General features: G+C 42.8%; 1 protein-coding gene across 1 annotated transcript in view; it reads right to left on the bottom strand.

Annotated features, from left to right (window-relative positions):
• LOC139388661 (transmembrane protein 132D-like) overlaps positions 1 to 18,116 on the bottom strand; it is a 47,165-nt gene extending 29,049 nt beyond the window's left edge. The window contains exons 1-2 of the mRNA XM_071135476.1: positions 17,587 to 18,116; positions 3,025 to 3,907 (exon numbers count right to left, since the gene is read on the bottom strand). Coding sequence (XP_070991577.1) covers positions 3,025 to 3,907; positions 17,587 to 17,629 — 926 coding nt within the window. The 5' untranslated portion in view covers positions 17,630 to 18,116. The remainder of the gene's footprint in view (positions 1 to 3,024; positions 3,908 to 17,586) is intronic.
• Between the last annotated feature and the right edge of the window lie 3,718 nt (positions 18,117 to 21,834).

Below are 21,834 nucleotides of genomic sequence, written 5' to 3'. Positions count from 1 at the left end.
TGTAGCCTTGTTCCAATGACTGTGGGACTGGAACTACCAACAAACACAATTGCACACACACCTCACACATTTACGACCGCACACAAACACAAGTCCAGGAGGCAGTAATGGAATGGTGGTCAGATCATCTCCACCCAAAGGGTTAACCTCTCGAATCGTTTTCAATCAGAACAAGGATTATCTGCCATAACCCTTGGGGTTTGGACTCAATCTTGGGCCTGGAGGAGTGAAGTGGAGCAGGGATTTCCCCAAGGAAGGATCACTCATCTCTGAGCCAAGCCAATTCAGACCTGGTTCCACATGGCCTTAAAACACTCGGCTCAGTCCCTTCACTCGTCTCCCCTCTCTAAATCCCAGTATGGGGCGATGAAGAGCAATGGGACTCAAGCACAGAGGCCTGACAGCATCTGCAGTGGGTCAATGGATTTGGGAGATTCAGGTGGCAAACAGATTGATCTCTCAAATAAATATTGTGACCAGAGAGGGTAGGCATCTCTCACGCAACTCTCCTCGATCCCCACCGACGCAATGCAACAAATCCAGGTCAGTTTCAGGTTCAGAGATGATTAAACTTGTAACATTTTTGGCAGCCAGTCACAGGTCCCATTTCGACAATAACTAATCTAGTGGAGGTTTCATCTTTTGTTATCTGTACTGAATATCCCTCCCTGTGCCTTTTAGTCATATAATAGGATATGAACTGTGGATTAACACAAGGTCAGGGTATGCTTTGGGATATCACTGTATCAGAAGATAGAGCATGTTCTGCTGTTTTTCAGTATACTCATCTAAAACATTCCAATAAAAGCAATATTATTCTGCTCTGTGATGTGCATCCGAGGCAGTGAGTAGAGCTGTTGCAAAACAGATTGAATTGTGTGTTTTGGCGCGATAGAGCTGCCTGTGTAATAAGTTCATTTCGGCCCAAAGGAGTCAGGCAGCTGTTAGTTATTTGTTTTCTTGCTCCATTAAATTGATGCATTATTTATGAACTAAAATATTCAGAAATCCCCGTTCAAACATTAAATGGGATGTTAAGATATGAAGGCTGCCGAATAATTTCCCAATTATTTCCCCCATCTATGGAAGAGCGACTTGTGATCTTCTTTCAGTCTGGAGTGAAGTAGACGGGGACTAGCATACGACAAGTCTGTAATCTGTGTAGGGAGCGGAACTGCAAGATGACTCCCAGCCACACCAGCATTCAACCATCCCACAGCATGGCCTTGGAGACACGCCCTGGCGCCAATCAAGTGGCCTTAAGTTACCATTTAAATGCATGGAACTTATCCTTCATGAAGTGCCTCTCCCATACATCATGGTGATAAACTTTTCGCACAAGGCCTAAAATGACACCAATTATTTATTTTCTTTTGCTAACTTCCTCCAACATACACTACAAGACCAAAAGTATGTGGACACCTGATAGTCAAACCTCTCATTCCAAAATCATGGTCATTAATATGGAGTTGGTCCCCCTAAGCTTCTATAACAACCTCCACTATTCTGGGAATAGTTTCCACTAGATGTTGGAACATTGCTGCAGGGACTTGCTTCCATTCAGCCACAAGAGCATTAGTGAGGTCGGGCACTGATGTTAGGCGATTAGGCCTGGCTCGCAGTTTGCATTCCAATTCATTCCAAAGGTGTTCGATGGGGTTGAGATCAGGGCTCTGTGCAGGCCAGTCAAGTTCTTCCACACCGATCATAACAAACTATTTCTGATTGGATCTCGCTTTGTGCAAGGGAGCATTGTCATGCAGAAACAGGAAAGGGTTTTCCTCAAACTCTTGCCACATAATCATCTAGAATGTCATTGTATGCTGTAGAGTTAAGATTTCCCTTCAGTGGAACTAAGAAGCCTACTGTAGCCCAAGCCATGAAAGACAGCCCCATACCATTATTCCTCCTCCACCAAACTTTACAGTTGGCACTATGCATTGGGGCAGGTAGCATTCCCCCGGCATCCGCCAAACCCAGATTCGTCCGTCGGACTGCCAGATGGTGTAGCGTGATTAATCACTACCGAGAACACGTTTCCACTGCCCCAGAGACCAACGGTGAGGAGCTTTACACCACTCCAGCCACCGCTTGGCATTGCGCATGGTAATCTTAGGCTTGTGTGCGGCTGCTCAGACTTGGAAACCCATTTCATGAAGCTCTGACGAACAGTTACTTGCCTCTGGAAGTAACTTGGTAGTGAGTGTTGCAACCGAGGACAGATGATTTTTATGCGCTACGCGCTTCAGTACTCGGTGGTCCCGATCTGTGAGCTTGTGTGGCCTACCACTTTGCGGCTGAGCTGTTGTTGCTCCTAGACATTTCCACTTCAAAATAACAGTACTTACAGTTGACTGGGGCAGCTCTAGCAGGGCAGAACTTTGACAAACTGACTTGTTGGAAAGGTGGCACCCTATGACGGTGCCACATTGAAAGTCACTGAGCTCTTCATGGCTGTGTGCTCAATTTTATACACCTGTCAGCAACGGGTGTGGCTGAAATAGCCCGATCCACTAATTTGAAGGTGTGTCCATATACTTGTGTGTATATATAGTGTATTTTGTACTCATAAAATCCGCTTAACATGAAAGGTTAACATTTGTTGTGTTCTTTATATGTTTTCATAATCCCCAAAAAAAGAAAAATGTATACATTTAATGTTACATATGGATTTATGTTCTGAGCCAGGGGACAGCACATCATGGTAGCATGCATCATAGTAACAGAGGGGACGCAGTAACACATTAAATGTGTATTAGTAAACCCATATTAAACAAATAGGATGTAGAATTGATCCTCAATAGTCAGTGTTTTGAGAGTGCATCAGTATATACAGAATATGTTCTGCACACAAAGCAGTACAATACAATATATAGACAGTGAAGTCATATCAACAACATTATGTACATAGTCTGATAAATTAGCTATGAATGTTGTACGTACTATCTGATTGTGATCTGGATATTCTAGCTATGCAATGAGAGAGACGCACAGACAAACAATATATCCAAGCAGTGTTCTTACCTAAGAGTGAAGCTCTCCACAGCAGACACATTGGACAGGAACACATAGAAAGTGGCCAAGTCGGTGGATCTCAGTGGTTTGGAGGAGGTCTGGACTACCAAGGCTCCCCCTAGTCTCAGACGCAGAAATGTAGGGTTCCCAGGTGAGGCCTTTAGGAGGTTGACACTCCCTACCCTCCTCAATGGTATACCAGACCCCACTGGGCCGCCCCTCCCCACCCCCACACGCTGCAGGCTGTCCTGGGGCACACACTGGCCCGTCCGGTCCCGTCGGCTTTGGAAGTAGATCTCTACGGGATTCCCCTGAACCTCTCCCAATCTTTCCCTAGGGCTGAACCAGGCTGGCTCAGGTTTCAACTGGGCCACACAGAATCCCCCTGGGGACAGCAGGCATGCCCCCCGCACCTCCCGTGTCTCCCAGAAGGCATACGCCGTCACACAATGTGCCCCCTCCTCCGCCGCTCCCTTCCTCCCACTACTACCCCTGTCCTCTTTTTCCCCTGCCTTCATCCCAGCGTCACCTCCACTGGCCAAATCGGGCATGTGGAAGAGGATTCTGACAATTGGCATGGAGGAGCGGACCTGGCGGGCCAGGACGACAGGAAGGATCCTACGGCCGCTGAGGAGCAGCTCTCGGCCGATAGGCCTCTCCACAGACAGGGGGCCATACGTGGCGTTGACGGCCGGCCGCAGGAGGCCCGCCCCGGGGTTGGTGATGAGGAAGGCCTGCCTCTGGGCCTGCAGGCCGGAGTTCCCCAGGAGCTCTTGGCTATTCTCTCTCAGCAGTAGGTGGTCTGCATTGAGGATCTGGTAGCCTACTGAGGGGTAGACAGGGAAAGGAGCTTGGTTCTTGGTGTCTTCTGACATCTCCTGGCAGTGGACACCTAGAGAATGAGATTTCAAATACAGCTGTTAGCATAGTGCCAAAAAATCACAGAGCAAATGTGTGTCTATTCAAAGTAGCAGCATTACTATGGTTTCTCCCCAAAAATGTGTTTAAATGTTGAATAATGGTGGTGGATAAAATAAAAGCTGACACCACTCTCATGCACAGTGACCATGGTTATTCAGTGGATTCAGTGGAAGTCTAGAAGAGATGACCCCACTTTTCAGGGTACGGTTGCTGAAATCCAATATACTGTACATCAAACATCATCACAAGGAATGCCCTAGCTAGCCCACTGTCCTCCTGCTCCACTATACAGCCCATCCTGAAATCCAGCACAATCCCTTTCAATTTAAACATGACCTAGAACAGCCGAGTAGCTTTACAGCTGAGAGCACTTGGAATGATACAGTAACAAGGCAAAGTATGAGTCAACTTTATCTAGGCAGTCTTTTTCTACCACAACTTCAAGGTCTGTATGTGTTGAATCCTGTTGTCATATACACTGAGTGAACAGCCTACATTTGTCGGGGCATGGACTACAAGGTGTCGAAAGCGTTCGACAGTGATGCTTGCCCATGTTGACTCCAATACAGTTGTGTCAAGTTGGCTGGATGTCCTTTGGGTGGTGGACTATTCTTGGTACACATGGGAAACCATTGATCATGAAACCCCCAGCAGTGTTGCAGTTCTTGACACACTCAAAGCAGTGCGCCTGGCACCTACTACCATTCCCCATTCAAAGGCACTTAAATATTTTGTCTTGCCCATTCACTCTCTGAATGGCACACATATGCAATCCGTGTCAATTATCTCAAGGCTTAAAAATCCTTCTTCAACCTGTCTCCGACCCTTCATCTACACTGATTGAAATGCACTTAACATGCGACATCAATAAGGGATCATAGCCTTCACCTGGATTCAGCTGGTCCTAATGTCCTAATGTTTTGTACAGTCAGTGCCTTCAGAAAATATTCATACCCCATTACATTTTCCACATTTTGTTGTGTTACAGCCTGAATAAAACATGATTAAATGGATATTTTGTGTGACTGGCCTACACACAATACCCCATAATGTCAAAGTGGAATTGTGTTTGAATTTTTTTTTTAACCCATTTTTCTCACCAATTTCATGATATCCAATTGAGATTCAATTACGATCTTGTCTCATTGGGAGAGGTGGAGGTCAAGTCATGCATCCTGCCCGCTTAACCGAGCTTCTTAAAACCTGCCCACTTAACCCGGAAGCCAGCTGCACCAACGTGTCAGTAGAAACACTGTTCAACTGACGATCGAAGTCAGCCTGCAGGCCCACCACAAGGAGTCACTAGAGCACGATGAGCCAAGTAAAGCCCAAATTAATTAAAATTGAAAAGCTGAAAAGTCTTGAGTCAATAAGTATTCAACCTTTGGTATGGCAAGCCTAAATAAGTTCAGGAGTAAAAATGTGCTTAACAAGTCACCCCTCTGATTCAAATGGGTTGGGTTAAATGCGGAAGACACATTTCAGTTGAAGGCATTTAGTTGTACAACTGACTAGGTATTCCTCTTTCCTTTCCTATTAAGTTGCATAATAATGTTTAACCGCCAGAGTCGATTGAATCACCGGTTACATAATAGAAAAAATCCCACCAATATCAGTTGTTTTTGCATTGGATGCATCTCAATCCACCACATCCGCCAGTGTTGCACTTCAACAAATCAAAAAATATTTGAGATTCTTATGAGTAGCCACCCTTCGCTTTGATGACAGCTTTGCACACTCTTGGCATTCTCTCAAACAGCTTCATGAGTTAGTCACCTGGAATGCATTTCAATTAACAGGTGTGCCTTGTTAAAAGTTCATTTGTGGAATTTCTTTCCTTCTTAATGCGTTTGAGCCAATCAGTTGTGTTGTGACAAGGTAGGGGAGGTATATAGAAGATAGCCCTATTTGGTAAAATACCAAGGCCATATTATGACAAAGACAGCTCAAATAAGCAAAGAGAAACAACAGTTCATCATTACTTTAAGACATGAAGGTCAGTCAATCCGGAAAAAGTGCAGTCGCAAAAACCATCAAGCGCTATGATGAAACTGGCTCTCATGAGTATCTTCACAGGAAAGGAAGACCCAGAGTTACCGCTGCAGAGGATAAGTTCATTAGAGTTAACTGCACCTCAGATTGCAGCCCAAATAAAAGTAACAGACACATCTCAAGGTCAACTGTTCAGATGAGACTACGTGAATCAGGCCTTCATGGTCAAATTGCTACAAAGGAACCACTACTAAATAGTAAGAAGAGACTCGCTTGGGCAATAGACATTAGACCGGTGGGATGTTTGAGATTTTTGGTTCCAACTGCCGTGTCTTTGTGAGATGCAGAGTAGGTGAACGGCTGATCTCTGCATGTGTGGTTCCCACGTGAAGCATGGAGGAGGTGTGATGATGTGGGGGTGCTTTGCTGGTGATACGGTCTGTGATTTATTTAGAATTCAAGACACTCTTAACCAGCATGTCTACCACAGCATTCTGCAGCGATACGCCATCCCATCTGGTTTGCGCTAAGTGGGACTATATTTTTTTTTCCCAACAGGACAATGACCCAAAACACACTTCCAGACTGTGTAAGGTCTATTTGACCAAGCAGAGTGATGGAGTGCTGCATCAGATGACGTGGCCTCCATAACCACCCGTCCTCAACCCAATTGAGATGGTTTGGGATGAGTTGGACCATAGAGTGAAGAAAAGGAGCCAACATGCCCTCCGCATATGTGGGAACTCCTTCAAGACTGTTGGAAAAGCATTCCTCATGAAGCTGGTTGAGAGAATGACAAGAGTGCGTAAAGCTGTCGTCAAGGCAAAGGGTGGCTACTTTAAAGAATCTCAAATATAAAATATATTTTTATTTATTTAACACTTTTTTTGGTTACTACATGATTCCATTTGTGTTATTTTGATGTTTTGATGTCTTCACTATTATTCTACAATGTACAATGTTTATACCTAAAGGGGTCCTAAAATTCAAAATCAAATAGCTTAATGATCCATAGTATGACCATCTTAAAACAATTCCATATGTCAGCTTCTCATGTAATCATCTGTAGCGTCTGAACGGTTTCACCTAAAAAAAACATTATGATCACTCTGTGGAAAGGGGAGACTTTCACATGATGGTGTTCACCGATTTGCTCTACAACCCACACAAGTGTCACAGGACTCGTCTAAAAGTAACGGTTTAAAAAAATGAATTGAAGTATGATGATAGTTTCATGCCTACACCAAAAAAAGAGGTTAAATTAGTGCAAAAAAGTATACTAAATATATCCAGAGTTCTTTTGATATCGCCTACATTTAGGACAGACACTTCAAAATCTTGTTTCTTATGATTCATTTTTTTTGACATTGATGAATGTTATTCAATGCGTGTCTATGGGCCAAAAGAAATGCCTAGCAAAGAAGGGCACCTTTTGGTAGATGGGTAAAAAAAAGTAGCTGACATTGAATATCCCTGTGAGCATGGTGAAGTTATTAATTACACTTTGGATGGTGTATCAACACACCCAGTCACTACAAAGATATAAGAGTCATTCCTAACCCAGTTGCTGGAGTGGAAGGAACCTGCTCAGAGATTTCACCATGAAAAAAAGCAGCCAATCACCGATCACACATGCAAAATATTAATGAACACATTGCAAAATCATTAGCATTTTGTTAGAGGAGAGTAAGCAGTCTCTGTTCAATTGTTGTTGGGAAATGGAAGGGTTGTGCTGCCCTTCATGCCTCAACCTATGTGACCTTTCTCTTACGAAAGAGGGTCAATCAAAATCACATTTTAATTTCCAAGGATAAACTGGGGTAATAGAGGGTCATGAGGTGAAATTGTGCACTAAGCAAATATGAATACTTCCTGATGTTTTAATCTTTCTACAGGCTAGACCTGTGTTTAGGCACAGCTTGGATATCTTAATGAGTGCACAGCAATGGAAGATAATAATGCATGCATATTCATGTCCAAGCAGGGAGGACATCCAAAGACTGAGCTCTATCATTTTAATACAAACGTGAAGAGCACAGTGGCACAGCAAGGCCCACCCTCGTAGGATGAGACAGCACAACACACACACACACACACACACACACACACGTCTGAAATCTTTATCAACAGAAGACAAACAGCTTGGCTTGATTTTCACTCTGGCACCTCATCCTCTGGCCAAACAGACCTGAAAACACACATGCCTAGTGAACAAATCATGTCTACAAAAACCTACACCACCACCATGTGTGATCGCACCACACCATAATGATTCAACTTGGACCTGTGGTTGGAATAGTGGTACTGTTCAAACAAGGTGGTTCAAGCATACTGCATCCAACGTGTGGTTGAGGGTTTAGTGCAATGCACATCATTCATCTACTCCAGGGGTATCAAACATATGGCCAGCGGGCCAGTGGGGGTCCAATCAAATGGAAACTGTGTAGAAATAATAATGTACCTACAATCATACAGTGCGGCCCTCGGGGCAAAATTAGTTTGACATTCCTGATCCACTCTATGGTACAGTAATTGAGACTGTTGATCCATCTTTCCTTGAGTGCTTTTCATTAGTAGATAGAGGGAGATCTCAACATTTTAGTTCCTCATAAATACTGAAAATGACAAGTTTACTAGCATCCTGGCTAGCACATAACGTTCTGAGAACCTCATGTTTCTTAGAGCTTGGTGAGAGCATGGTTGTCTTATGGTTATATTGCATACAACCTTCCCACAACTTTCTGGTAATGGGGCAGGATAGTTGCTCGGCTTTGGAACATTCTCAGCACATTTAAGGAACTTGACAAAAAACGTTATTTTCTTGGTATTTCATTATTTTTACACAATGTTTCCTGAAAGTTCAAAACAAAGTTATATTTAATTACATTTTTGGTAATGTTCTAGGAATGTTCTCCAACTGTTTGACATTGGAATGTTCTCAAATAGTTAAGAAACAATGTGCTTCTGTGGGAATTTCAGTACTTCAGCGTAACGTTTCCTACAGTTTTCTTCATGTTCTATATTTAAAGTCATGTTCTCTTTTTGAAAAACACATCTTGCGATGCACTTGGACACATGATCAGTGATGCCTCTGTGGTGGTCTTGACAGCCTTCCTCTTGTTGGCCCCTGTGATACCCAGTAGGCTATAGGACCTGTATAGGGATTGACCTGCGAACCCTCTGCAGCCCACTTCAACAGGCTCACACCTTGATCTCCACCCCTGCCTGTGCCACTGCTCCACCAGGTCCTTGCACTTCACCCTCCTTCTGTCATTGACCTCCTCAACGCAGTTCTCCAAAGGGACAGTGAGCTCCAGTAAGATAACCTGCTTGGAGGTTTCGGAAAGCAGCACAATGTCTGGCCTCAGTGTCGTCTGAGCTGCTTTCCTAGTCTGGAGCTGTTGAAAGAAGAGGTTCTGGTAGCTGGCTTTTACCCACCTCTGACAAATACAATTGCCTGCTTCGTTGATCAGAGGCGCTTGCAGTAGCTGATTCCACTGCAGATAGTATCCGCTAAGGCTTTGAGCACCTGGTTGTGGCACCAGCAGTAGAAACCCTCACCTAAGGCTTTTGAGCAGCAGCTGAGGATGTGCTCAAGGATTTCTCTCTTCAGGCACAGAGGACATGATGGTGAATTAACATTGCCCCAGCAGAACAGAAGATTTTTGGGTCACTTGGCTGGCATTTAGGCTGCTGATTTTATTTAAACCCTTATTTTACCAGGTAATTTGACTGAGAACACATTCTCATTTACAGCAACAACCTGGGGAATAGTTACAGGGGAGAGGGAGCCAATTGTAAGCTGGGGATGGTATGAGGGCAAGATTGGGAATTTAGCCAGGACACCAGCGTTAACACCCAGACTCTTACAATAAGTGCCATGGGCTGTTTAGTGACCACAGAGAGTCAGGACACCAGTTTAACATCCCATCCGAAAGACAACACCATACACAAGGCAATGTCTCAAATCACTGGCCTGGGGCATTGGGATATTTATTTTTTGACCAGAGAAATGACTGCGTCCTACTGGCTCTCCATCACCACTTCCAGCAGCATCTGGTCTCCCTTCCAGGGATTGACCAGGACCAACCCTGCTTAGCTTCAGAAGTAAGCCAGCAGTGGGATGCAGGGTGGTATACTGATGATGGGTAACTACAGTTTTTTTCTTCTGATCGTACAGGGCAATGTTGCTCAGGCTTTGAGGTAATTCCAGCCATTTGTGGAGGTAGCTGCTGACCCTCTCGAACCTCTTGACTGTAAGATCAGGACCAGCAGGGGCCAGAGGATCTGTGGGAGGACACCATGAATCACGCCCTGACCTGAGAGAGCCTTTATACAGTGCCTTGCGAAAGTATTCGGCCCCCTTGAACTTTGCGACCTTTTGCCACATTTCAGGCTTCAAACATAAAGATATAAAACTGTATTTTTTTGTGAAGAATCAACAACAAGTGGGACACAATCATGAAGTGGAACGACATTTATTGGATATTTCAAACTTTTTTAACAAATCAAAAACTGAAAAATTGGGCGTGCAAAATTATTCAGCCCCCTTAAGTTAATACTTTGTAGCGCCACCTTTTGCTGCGATTACAGCTGTAAGTCGCTTGGGGTATATCTCTATCAGTTTTGCACATCGAGAGACTGACATTTTTTCCCATTTCTCCTTGCAAAACAGCTCGAGCTCAGTGAGGTTGGATGGAGAGCATTTGTGAACAGCAGTTTTCAGTTCTTTCCACAGATTCTCGATTGGATTCAGGTCTGGACTTTGACTTGGCCATTCTAACAGCTGGATATGTTTATTTTTGAACCATTCCATTGTAGATTTTGCTTTATGTTTTGGATCATTGTCTTGTTGGAAGACAAATCTCCGTCCCAGTCTCAGGTCTTTTGCAGACTCCATCAGGTTTTCTCCCAGAATTGTCCTGTATTTGGCTCCATCCATCTTCCCATCAATTTTAACCATCTTCCCTGTCCCTGCTGAATAAAAGCAGGCCCAAACCATGATGCTGCCACCACCATGTTTGACAGTGGGGATGGTGTGTTCAGTGTGATGAGCTGTGTTGCTTTTACGCCAAAGATGACGTTTTGCATTGTTGCCAAAAAGTTCAATTTTGGTTTCATCTGACCAGAGCACCTTCTTCCACATGTTTGGTGTGTCTCCCAGGTGGCTTGTGGCAAACTTTAAACGACACTTTTTATGGATATCTTTAAGAAATGGCTTTCTTCTTGCCACTCTTCCATAAAGGCCAGATTTGTGCAATATACGACTGATTGTTGTCCTATGGACAGAGTCTCCCACCTCAGCTGTAGATCTCTGCAGTTCATCCAGAGTGATCATGGGCCTCTTGGCTGCATCTCTGATCAGTCTTCTCCTTGTATGAGCTGAAAGTTTAGAGGGACGGCCAGGTCTTGGTAGATTTGCAGTGGTCTGATACTCCTTCCATTTCAATATTATCGCTTGCACAGTGCTCCTTGGGATGTTTAAAGCTTGGGAAATCTTTGTATCCAAATCCGGCTTTAAACTTCTTCACAACAGTATCTCGGACCTGCCTGGTGTGTTCCTTGTTCTTCATGATGCTCTCTGCGCTTTTAACGGACCTCTGAGACTATCACAGTGCAGGTGCATTTATACGGAGACTTGATTACACACAGGTGGATTGTATTTATCATCATTAGTCATTTAGGTCAACATTGGATCATTCAGAGATCCTCACTGAACTTCTGGAGAGAGTTTGCTGCACTGAAAGTAAAGGAGCTGAATAATTTTGCACGCCCAATTTTTCAGTTTTTGATTTGTTAAAAAAGTTTGAAATATCCAATAAATGTCGTTCCACTTCATGATTGTGTCCCACTTGTTGTTGATTCTTCACAAAAAAAATACAGTTTTATATCTTTATGTTTGAAGCCTGAAATGTGGCAAAAGGTCGCAAAGTTCAAGGGGGCCGAATACTTTCGCAAGGCACTGTATGTCTCTATTTTGGTTTGGTCAGGGTGTGATTTGGGTGGGCATTCTATGTTTTGTTTTCTAGGTTTTTGTGCTTCTATGTTTTGGCCGGGTATGGTTTTCAATCAGGGACAGCTGTCTATCGTTGTCTCTGCAGCCTTCTTTCCCTGTTGTATTTGTGGGTAGTTGACATTTGTTAGTGGCACTACAGCCCTGTAAGCTTCACGGTTGTGTCTTCAGTTGGTGACATTTGAAATAAAAGGAAAATGTACGCTCACCACGCTGCACTTTAGACTACTTCGTTCGACGGCCGTGACACCATGTTGGTACAATCACGCTTCCAGCTCCTGGTTGGCTATCTTGATGGATGCTGTATTCCTCAGGCTGCTGTCAAACATCTTACCGAGACGCTTCACTGGATTCTCTGTGACGGATGAGATATGTTTGTCTTGAATGACAAAGCGGAACCTGTCCACTGTCTTCCCTCTCCACCACCAGGGATCTAGATTTGCTGGCTTAAAGATCATCCGTGCCCAGGTGACATGCTTCTGCAACCCCTTCAGATTCCACCTACTACAGGGGAGAGATGTTCTTGTCACAGACCGGTCGTCCATGAAGGCTCTGATAGGAGGTTGTCGCGTGGCAGACTTGGTCAGCGGGTGTCTACATTCCACCTCTGCTGACGTCACCAGCATGATCATGGCAAGGGCAAACAGGATCACTGAAATGGTGCAGCCAGTGATGATTCCTTTCTCAAGCCTGTGCCATTCCAATGCTGTGGACTGAAACTGTTGTAGTAGTCCAGCCTGGGATGTGGTGCTGAACTAGAGCCACTTCAAACAGCTTGTGGGGTATGGAGCTATAAGCGTTTGTGAGGTTCAGCCACAGTACAGCTCCTCTGTTCTCCCGGGCTTCTCTGATTAGCTGCGTGACCATGCTTGTGTGCTCCAGGCACCCTGACACCTTCGGAATCCCTCCTTTCTGGATTGATGTGTCGATGTAGGAGTTTTTCAGGAAGTAGTCTGTCAGATGCCTGGACACAATTCTGAAGAATATATTTCCTTCAACACAGCAGTGAGATGGTTCTGAACTGGTTTATGTTCTTTGAGTTCTCCTCCTTAGGAATCCATACTCCGTCTGCACATCTCCACAGTTGAGTGACTTTGCCCCTTCTCCAGAAGGCCTTCAGGATTCTCTAGAGCTGGTGTAGTAGCTATGGGCAGTGTTTGTAGAACTTGTAGGGCACACCACTCATTCCAGGGGCTGAGCTAGCTCTTGCCCTCTTGACAACCTCTTATACCTCCTTCCAACTGGGCATCTCGTTGAACTCTGTGGTTGGTATTAGTGGAACTATCAAGGCTTTGCAGTGCTCCAGATCTTGCTCTCTGATCGCGTCACTGTACGTGCTGCGGAGATTGTTGTTGATCTCATCTTTGGAGCAGGTAAGCTGACCACTGCGCTTCTGCCCTAGTGTTATAACTGTAATGGGTTACAGAGTTAATGTTTACAGTTAATACATTGAGCGTTGCAGTGGGGCAAAAAAGTATTTAGTCAGCCACCAATTGTGCAAGTTCTCCCACTTAAAAAGATGAGAGTGGCCTGTAATTTTCATCATAGGTACACTTCAACTATGACAGACAAAATGAGAAAAAAAATCCAGAAAATCACATTGTAGGATTTTTAATGAATTTATTTGCAAATTATGGTGGAAAATAAGTATTTGGTCAATAACAAAAGTTTATCTCAATACTTTGTTATATACGCTTTGTTGGCAATGACAAGTGGTCAAACGTTTTCTGTAAGTCTTCACAAGGTTTTCACACACTGTTGCTGGTATTTTGGCCCATTCCTCCATGCAGTTCTCCTCTAGAGCAGTGATGTTTTGGGGCTGTTGCTGGGCAACACGGACTTTCAACTCCCTCCAAAGATTTTCCATGGGTTGAGATCTGGAGACTGGCTAGGCCACTCCAGGACCTTGAAATGCTTCATACGAATCCACTGCTTCGTTGCCCAGAAGGTGTGTTTGGGATCATTGTCATGCTGAAAGAGCCAGCAACGTTTCATCTTCAATGCCCTTGCTGATGGAAGGAGGTTTTCACTCAAAATCTCACGATACATGGCCCCATTCATTCTTTCCTTTACACGGATGAGTCGTCCTGGTCCTTTTGCAGAAAAACAGCCCCAAAGCATGATGTTTCCACCCCCATGCTTCACAGTAGGTATGGTGTTCTTTGGATGCAACTCAGCATTCTTTGTCCTCCAAACACGACGAGTTGAGTTTTTACCAAAAAGTTGGCACTGCAGGATTTGAGTCCCTGGCGGCGTAGTGTGTTACTGATGGCAGGCTTTGTTACTTTGGTCCCAGCTCTCTGCAGGTCATTCACTAGGTCCCCCCGTGTGGTTCTGGGATTTTTGCTCACCGTTCTTGTGATCATTTTGACCCCACGGGGTGAGATCTTGCGTGGAGCCCCAGATCGAGGGAGATTATCAGTGGTCTTGTATGTCTTCCATTTCCTAATAATTGCTCCCACAGTTGATTTCTTCAAACCAAGCTGCTTACCTATTGCAGATTCAGTCTTCCCAGCCTGGTGCAGGTCTACAATTTTGTTTCTGGTGTCCTTAGGCAGTTCTTTGATCTTGGCCATAGTGGAGTTTGGAGTGTGACTGTTTAAGGTTGTGGACAGGTGTCTTTTATACTGGTAACAAGTTCAAACAGGTGCCATTAATACAGGTAACGAGTGGAGGACAGAGGAGCCTCTTAAAGAAGAAGTTACAGGTTTGTGAGAGCCAGAAATTTTTCTTGTTTGTAGGTGAACAAATACTTATTTTCCACCATAATTTGCAAATAAATGCATAAAAAATCCAACAATGTGATTTTCTGGATGTTTTTTCTCATTTTGTCTGTCATAGTTGAAGTGTACCTATGATGAAAATTACAGGCCTCTCATCTTTTTAAGTGGCAGAACTTGCTTGGTGGCTGACTAAATACTTTTTTGCCCCACTGTATTTACAGTGCCTTCAGAAAGTGTTTATACCCCTTGACTTATTCCAAATTTGGTTGTGTTACACTCTGAATTCAAAATAAAGAAAATTCTCACCCATCTACACAATACCCCATAATGAAAAACTGAAAAAATGTTTTTAGGAAATCTTTTGAAAATGAAATACAGAAATATCTAATTTACTGTACATAAGTATTCACACCACTGAGTCAGTTTTGTGTAGAAGCACCTTTGGCAGTGATTACAGCTGTGACTCATTCTGAGTAAATCTTAATGGGAGCTTTCCACACCTGGATTGTGCAACATTTGCCCATTATTCTTTTCGAAGGTCTTCAAGCTCTGTCAAATTGGTTGTTGATCATTGTCAGACAACCATTTTTAGGCCTTTCAATAGATTTTCAAGCAGATTTAAGTAAAAACTGTAACTCTGAATATTCACTGTCATCTTGGTAAGCAACTCCAGTGTAGATTTGGCCTTGTGTTTTAAGTTATTATCCTGCTGAAAGGTGAATTAATCTCAGTGTCTGGTGGAAAGCAGAATAAACCAAGTTTTCCTCTGCCTGTCCATTTCTTTTTTTATTCTGAAAAACATGCCAATCCTTAACGATTCCAAGCATACCCATAACATGATGCAGCCACCACTATGCTTGAAAATATGAAGAGTGGTACTCAGTAATGTGCTGTTTTGGATTTGCTCCAAACAAAACACTTTAGAACAAAACCTTAATTACTTTGCCACATTTTTTGCAGCATTACTTTAGTGCCTTGTTGCAAACAGGATACATGTTTTGAAATATTTTTTTTATGTACAGGCTTCCTTCTTTTCACTCTGTCAATTAGGTTAGTATTGTGGTCATAAGTAGTGCACTATATAGGGCAGGGGTAATTAACTCTTACCCTACGAGGTCCGGAGCATACTGGTTTTCTGTTCTACCTGATAATTAAGTACCTACAATGTTGTTAATCTATCCTCAGTTTTCTCCTATCACAACCATGAAAGTCTGTAACTGTTTTAAAGTCACCATTGGCCTCATGGTGAAATCCCTAAGCGATTTCTTTACTCTCTGGCAGCTGAATTAGGAAAGATGCCAGTATCATTGCAGTGACTGTGTATTGATACACCTTTCAAAGTGTAATTAATATCTTCACCATGCTCAAAGGGATATTCAATGTCTGCTTTTTTATTTTGATCCGTCTACCAATAGGTGCCCTTCATTGCTAGGTATTGGAAACCCTCCCTGGTCTTTGTGGTTGAATTTGTGTTTGAAATTCGCTGCGCGACTGAGGGACCTTAAGGATACAGTGCATTCGGAAATGATTCAGACCCCTTCCCTTTTTTCACATTTTGTTACGTTACATTTTGTTACGCCTTATTCCAAAATGTATTAAATTAGTTTTTCCCCCTCATCAATCTACACACAATACCCCATAACGCCTAAGCGAAAACAGGTTTGTAGAAAGTTTTGCAAATGTATTAAAAATGATAAACAGAAATGCTTGTTTCCTTTGAAATGGGGTCTATTTGAATAGACTAAAAGGAACATTTTTATTTTTTATTTTTTTTATTTTTTTACACATGGCATGCTAGCTCCATCCTGGTGGCGCAGTGGACTAATTCCATGGATGGAGAACAGAAGATTATAGGTTTGAATCTCACTGATGCCGTGTCACAATGAAAGAGACAATAAAATAATGTGTTTGCATGATTAATGCCTCAGGAAATACATTTCCATGTGTCCTTTCTGTGAACGTTTTAAGGAAGTTATTTAAAAAAATCTCCAAATAACCTATATTTTCCATTCTCAGAGCATTAATAAAACCTCAGAGGAAAACTTTCAAGGAACCAGAGTAAGACGTTCTCAGAACCTCCCTGCAACCTAAGAACAGGTTACATTTTCACTTCTATTCTCAGAACATTTAAAAAATGTCCTGTTTTACCAGTGAGAAAACGCATGGCTTCGTTCCCACAAACAAGGTGAAACCAAAAACATACATTCCCACAACTTCCATGGAACCAAATGTGCTAGTTGGGCTCTCAGTGAAGCAAGGGAAATTAAGCAACTTAGTCAAAATTAATAAACAGTAGTCATGCCAGACTACTTTCTAGCAAACATTGGCCTACGGCAGAGTTTTTGCCCTAGCACTACACAGCTGATTAAAATCATCAAAGCTTGATGATGATTTAGTTATTTGAATCCGCTGTGTAGTGCTAGGGCAATAAACAAAACGTACACCCAGAGGTGGCCGCAGAACCGACTTTGGGAAACCCTGGCCTAATTGTATCTCAAAGCATCATAGAATACATGTTATTTTCAGGATTATCATCCCATGTAAATGCAAACTAAAAAAATTGAGATATCATGGTTCCTGTCTCTTTAAAAAGCCGTATCCTCTTTTTCATTGTGTATGTAAATAGGAACTGTTGTTTTAAATGAATGAGTGCATCTACATCAAAGTATGGGGCTAATGTTATAAAATAAGCTTTTCATTCAAATGTGTTTCCAACTGTCAAGAGGACACTACATTCATTTTTGATCTGTTGATCAATTGTTTACTTTTAACAAAACATTTGTCAGTACCAGTGAAGTAGCCTACAGTAAAGTACATATGGGTGACAATTAAAATGAAATAGATCACGTACAAACTGATTTCTAAAAAATGTATTAAACTATTTAATAACCACCATCCATCAACGTAAAGTGCAAGTCTTACCTGTCAGAAGTGTGAAAATGAACACTGTGGCAAATGGCAACATCACACGGAGAGGAAAGTAGTGTGTCTTGGCAAATTGGAAAGTCCTGATAATCTAGAGGAGTGCTCTAACACCGCACCGAGGGAAGAGCTTCTGTTTTTCTGCTGTCAATTGACACACATCTCTGGTAATTTACATTTCTTCAATTCCCAACAAAGTAAAGGGCTCTGATGGAAAGATATGCCTATATTAATAACAGACGCAACAGTACATTCCTATTCCAAATAATAACTCAGTGTTATTTACGTCCACCTGCTTTGGTATCCACATTACGCAAATGTTTGTATGTTGCCTCCATCTGATTTTTTCTGCGTCAAATTCACTTTCGCTTGTTGTTCGCCAATTTGTAGGTTAGAACAAAATGTTCAAGTTGAGGGTTGTTGCTTCTTACAGTAAATCCACCGTTTAATGTTAACGCAATTAATTGCACACTCCAGAGAGTAGACAGTGAACAGAGGCTAGTTTATATCCTGTTCAGTCCTGCATACACAATGAGCAAACATCAAGGCAGGCTATGCCATAGATCGGCTGTTCCCATCTTCCGTCCGATTAACGACTCTCGTGCGTAATCGCCGTGGGGGAAAGGGGCTGCGAGGAAATGAACTGCATGAGTAGTCAATAGAATCTAGTGATTTCTCAATTAATTATGGACTATCTCATCTGGAATATGTTGTATAACTACTATACACAAGTCATAACAGGCCTAGATATAGACCTACTTTGTTGGCTATATGCCTATATATTTTTTATTTAATTTCATTTTTTTTGTATATCAGTTATATTGTCCTCTGTTTTTGTAGCCTTGAATAAATACCCCATCATAAAGTTAGAGTTGAGACGAACATGCCTACAGTAATAAAAAACATGATTTATATAAAGAGGACTTGCATATAATGTGATGTCCGGATGTTCAAACGCCTCAATTCTGGACAAACAAGATTTATGTAACTTACATAGGACTAAACGTATCCAAAAATTTATATGAAATTCCTAAACTTTGCGTACTAATGTAACTAACGTAACTACATAAAATCAACGAATAAATCACCAACAATTTAGTGCGCAATGCGAAGATGCCCATTCGAAGACACCGTTGTGGGCCTGCATGGCAGACACTTTTCAGCCAGTGGCATGCATACAGTACCAGCGGTATCTACTGACCGCTGTTCACGTTCTTCAGCAGAACAACAAGCAGAAATGGGACACGTTTCCAACCGAATCATTAGACCCCATGACAAGACATTTCGGAGATTCTCTATAGTAGATCTGAAAGAACTGGGTGCAAATTGAAACTCTGACCTGACCTACCAAAGGGCTTGGTGGAGATATGCATGATCTCACTGAACTCTATCCCATCCTCTCAGATCATTTACTGTATGATTGCCACATTCCTTTGCCTAGCAAGCACGTCTCAAATACTATAGAAATTCCATAAAATTCACAGTGTCTGTGCTACATTTAATTTTAACCTAGTCTTGTTCTAAAATATCAGGCCCTCACTCAATGTAGTACACTAAACATCATGGTGTGTAAGATATGAATTAAAATGCCATGCAGCTTCCGATGATGATGATGTCACCCTGCTGGGGCAGTGGACAGATGATGAGATGGACACTTTTAGGGATGGGAGGAGGTGAGAATATGTCTCATAAACGCTGTGTCATCCCCTCTGGATCCATACCAAGGCTGTGTCATTCCCTCTGGATCCATACCAAGGCTGTGGCTGCCTGGCTGGTTGGCTGAGAGAACATTAACTTATAGTAAACCTACAGGGTTTAATCAGCCAATAATACTGTCAGACATGTCCTGTACTCCTCTCATCTCTTTTGACTCCCTTTCTGTTTGGGCTGAGTGGCAGAGGGTGACTCCCAGTGTCCTGTGGTTTGATAGCCGCGTGTTGTTTGTCTGTGTAAGGGCACGTGTCAACACTCCTTTATGCTTGAAATAAATAAGTTAGCCAGGGGAACATGGCTGCCAACCCGACGCGACCCTCCACCCCCTCCACCCTGCTCCAGCAGAGCGTCCTGCTTTTTAATGGGGGTGCCACTGCCAAGGTAGCAGCTTTATGCAGGGACAGACAAATACAAATAAATAAACATCCCATCCCTGACAGCGCCAGCAGCTTAGCATAAATATGTGTCTTAGAGAAATTAAAGTGCCTCTAAGCAGCTATAAAGAAGGGGAACCAATGGAGCACAACTGTTTCAGGCGAAAAGAACCAGAGGAAGTCTGCTGCAATCCATCCTGGACCCCCTAGTGTGTGATATGTTTAACATTGTCAAAAGACCCTTTACCACAAGCCAAACAGGGCCTGGTAGTTTTAAATTAGCATTAATGTGGCAGTTTGGCATTTACTGGGATGACTCATGTGCTGGGGTAGCTGCGCAGAGTGGTCACTAGCTGGCACAGCCACAAAGAGATACATTCCTGATTTTAAACCTAACACTAACCTTAACCCTAACCACACTGCTAAAAACTCTAATGCCTAAATCTTAAATTATGACCAAAAAGCTCATTATGTTTTTCATGAATTTTTATTATATTGCCAATTTTGAGTTTGCAGCTGGCCCATCTAGCGGAAATCGCTCAGTTCTGTCTCCAAGCCAAGATCCATGAGAAACGTCGACCTGCATTCATTTGTGAATGAGATTTGTATCTCTCTCCGCTTATGAAAGCTTCTGAAATGCAAGTGTTTGCGATGGCAACCGTTGGGTCTGGGAACTGTTCCAGATCTTAGCTTTGCAGCTCTAGACATGCAAAAAAGATTGTGGATGGAACTGAGGTGGTCTGATCACTGCTGTTGGCCTTATAAACTAGCCAGGTGGCCAAAAGGTTGAATGGTAATCTAGAGTGGGTCAACCCTGTTCAACCCTAATTACTGACAGGAAGCTGGATGGATGTCCAGCTGTTCAGACAGATGAGCAGAGAAGAATGATTCCCTCATGGCGATTGGTAGGAGGAGCTTAGTGGGGATGAAAGAGAAGCTGAAAGAATTTGTGTAAGAAAAAAAAAGCAAATGATGTGTTTGGGGCTGTGGCTAATGATGTATGGTATATAATCTCTGGATTACTGATGCTATGTATTGGCCAATAAAAGGCTTTAATTTTGTATTTGTATGTTTAGGTCACATATAGTTCTTAAGTATGCACTGAGGTGACTGTAATAGAATAAACATGGCAAAAACAAATGTAAAAATGTAATTAAATGCTTTTTTATAGCTTCCAAAATGTTTTGTGAGAGTGCTAAAATGGAGGCGTGGTGGCTTCAAAACAAGCGCCCCTGTTAGTCGTCTAGTGTATATATAAATCATTGGCTGTGACTCACCCTGTGAGTTTTCCTTATTCATTCCCCTCTGTTCTGGCTCTGAAATTAGAATACATTTTCTATTCGGACCCCCAAAAAATTATACTTTAACATCAATGGTTCAGGAAACCTGTCCAAAGACAAATCCTAAGGTATAGTACATTATGTGTAATATTATATTGTATATAGCAGTATATTTACCATTAACCCTACGATTGCCCCTCACTCATAAAACTTTAGGATCCTTTTCCTGATTTGCAGCCCTGCCCCTGCCAATCCCAGTCGAGATGAAACATGAGAAGAATGTCCATGAATTATCTGTAAGGACACAGGTCACTGGATGATTGGTGGCTCTGTTAACCTTTGCTGACATTAATCCTGTACAGAGATTGACATTGAGCTACTGTGCCTTAATCTGTCATCAACCTCTCCATTACTCTCCATTAGCTGAATGATGATGAGAGGGACTTCATTGTGTCCTTCAAACCTGAGCGGAGAGATTACTGTAAATCAAATATGCCCGCTCAGTATTGGTACAGTGCTATAGGCTATTGGGAATCTCATGATCGATCATTAGCTCATCAAGTTGAGGTATTTTTTAAATATCACTTAAGACAATATGGTTTGTGAAATAATTTATGAAGACCTATGCGTTGTTGTTATCACGGCCTCCACACAACCTCTAGACAAATCTGCACCATGTTGTCTTGTCATAAAGGGGGTTCAGTCCAGCAGTTAAGTCAGTCCATATAGGAAGCTCTGGGAGCTCTCAAGACTCGGTTGAGGGGAGGCGATGCCTCGTGGCTAGCCCACTGTGAACGGCCCAGACGAAGATGAATGGCTGGGACTAGGCTGAGCTGCCTGCTTTCCTGGTGTCAATGGCATTACAGTGTGGGATGAAGAAT

The sequence above is a fragment of the Oncorhynchus clarkii genome, chromosome 29 (assembly GCF_045791955.1).
Source record: "Oncorhynchus clarkii lewisi isolate Uvic-CL-2024 chromosome 29, UVic_Ocla_1.0, whole genome shotgun sequence".
NCBI classification, from domain to species: domain Eukaryota; kingdom Metazoa; phylum Chordata; class Actinopteri; order Salmoniformes; family Salmonidae; genus Oncorhynchus; species Oncorhynchus clarkii.
This window is presented reverse-complemented; position numbering and strand designations above follow the sequence as displayed.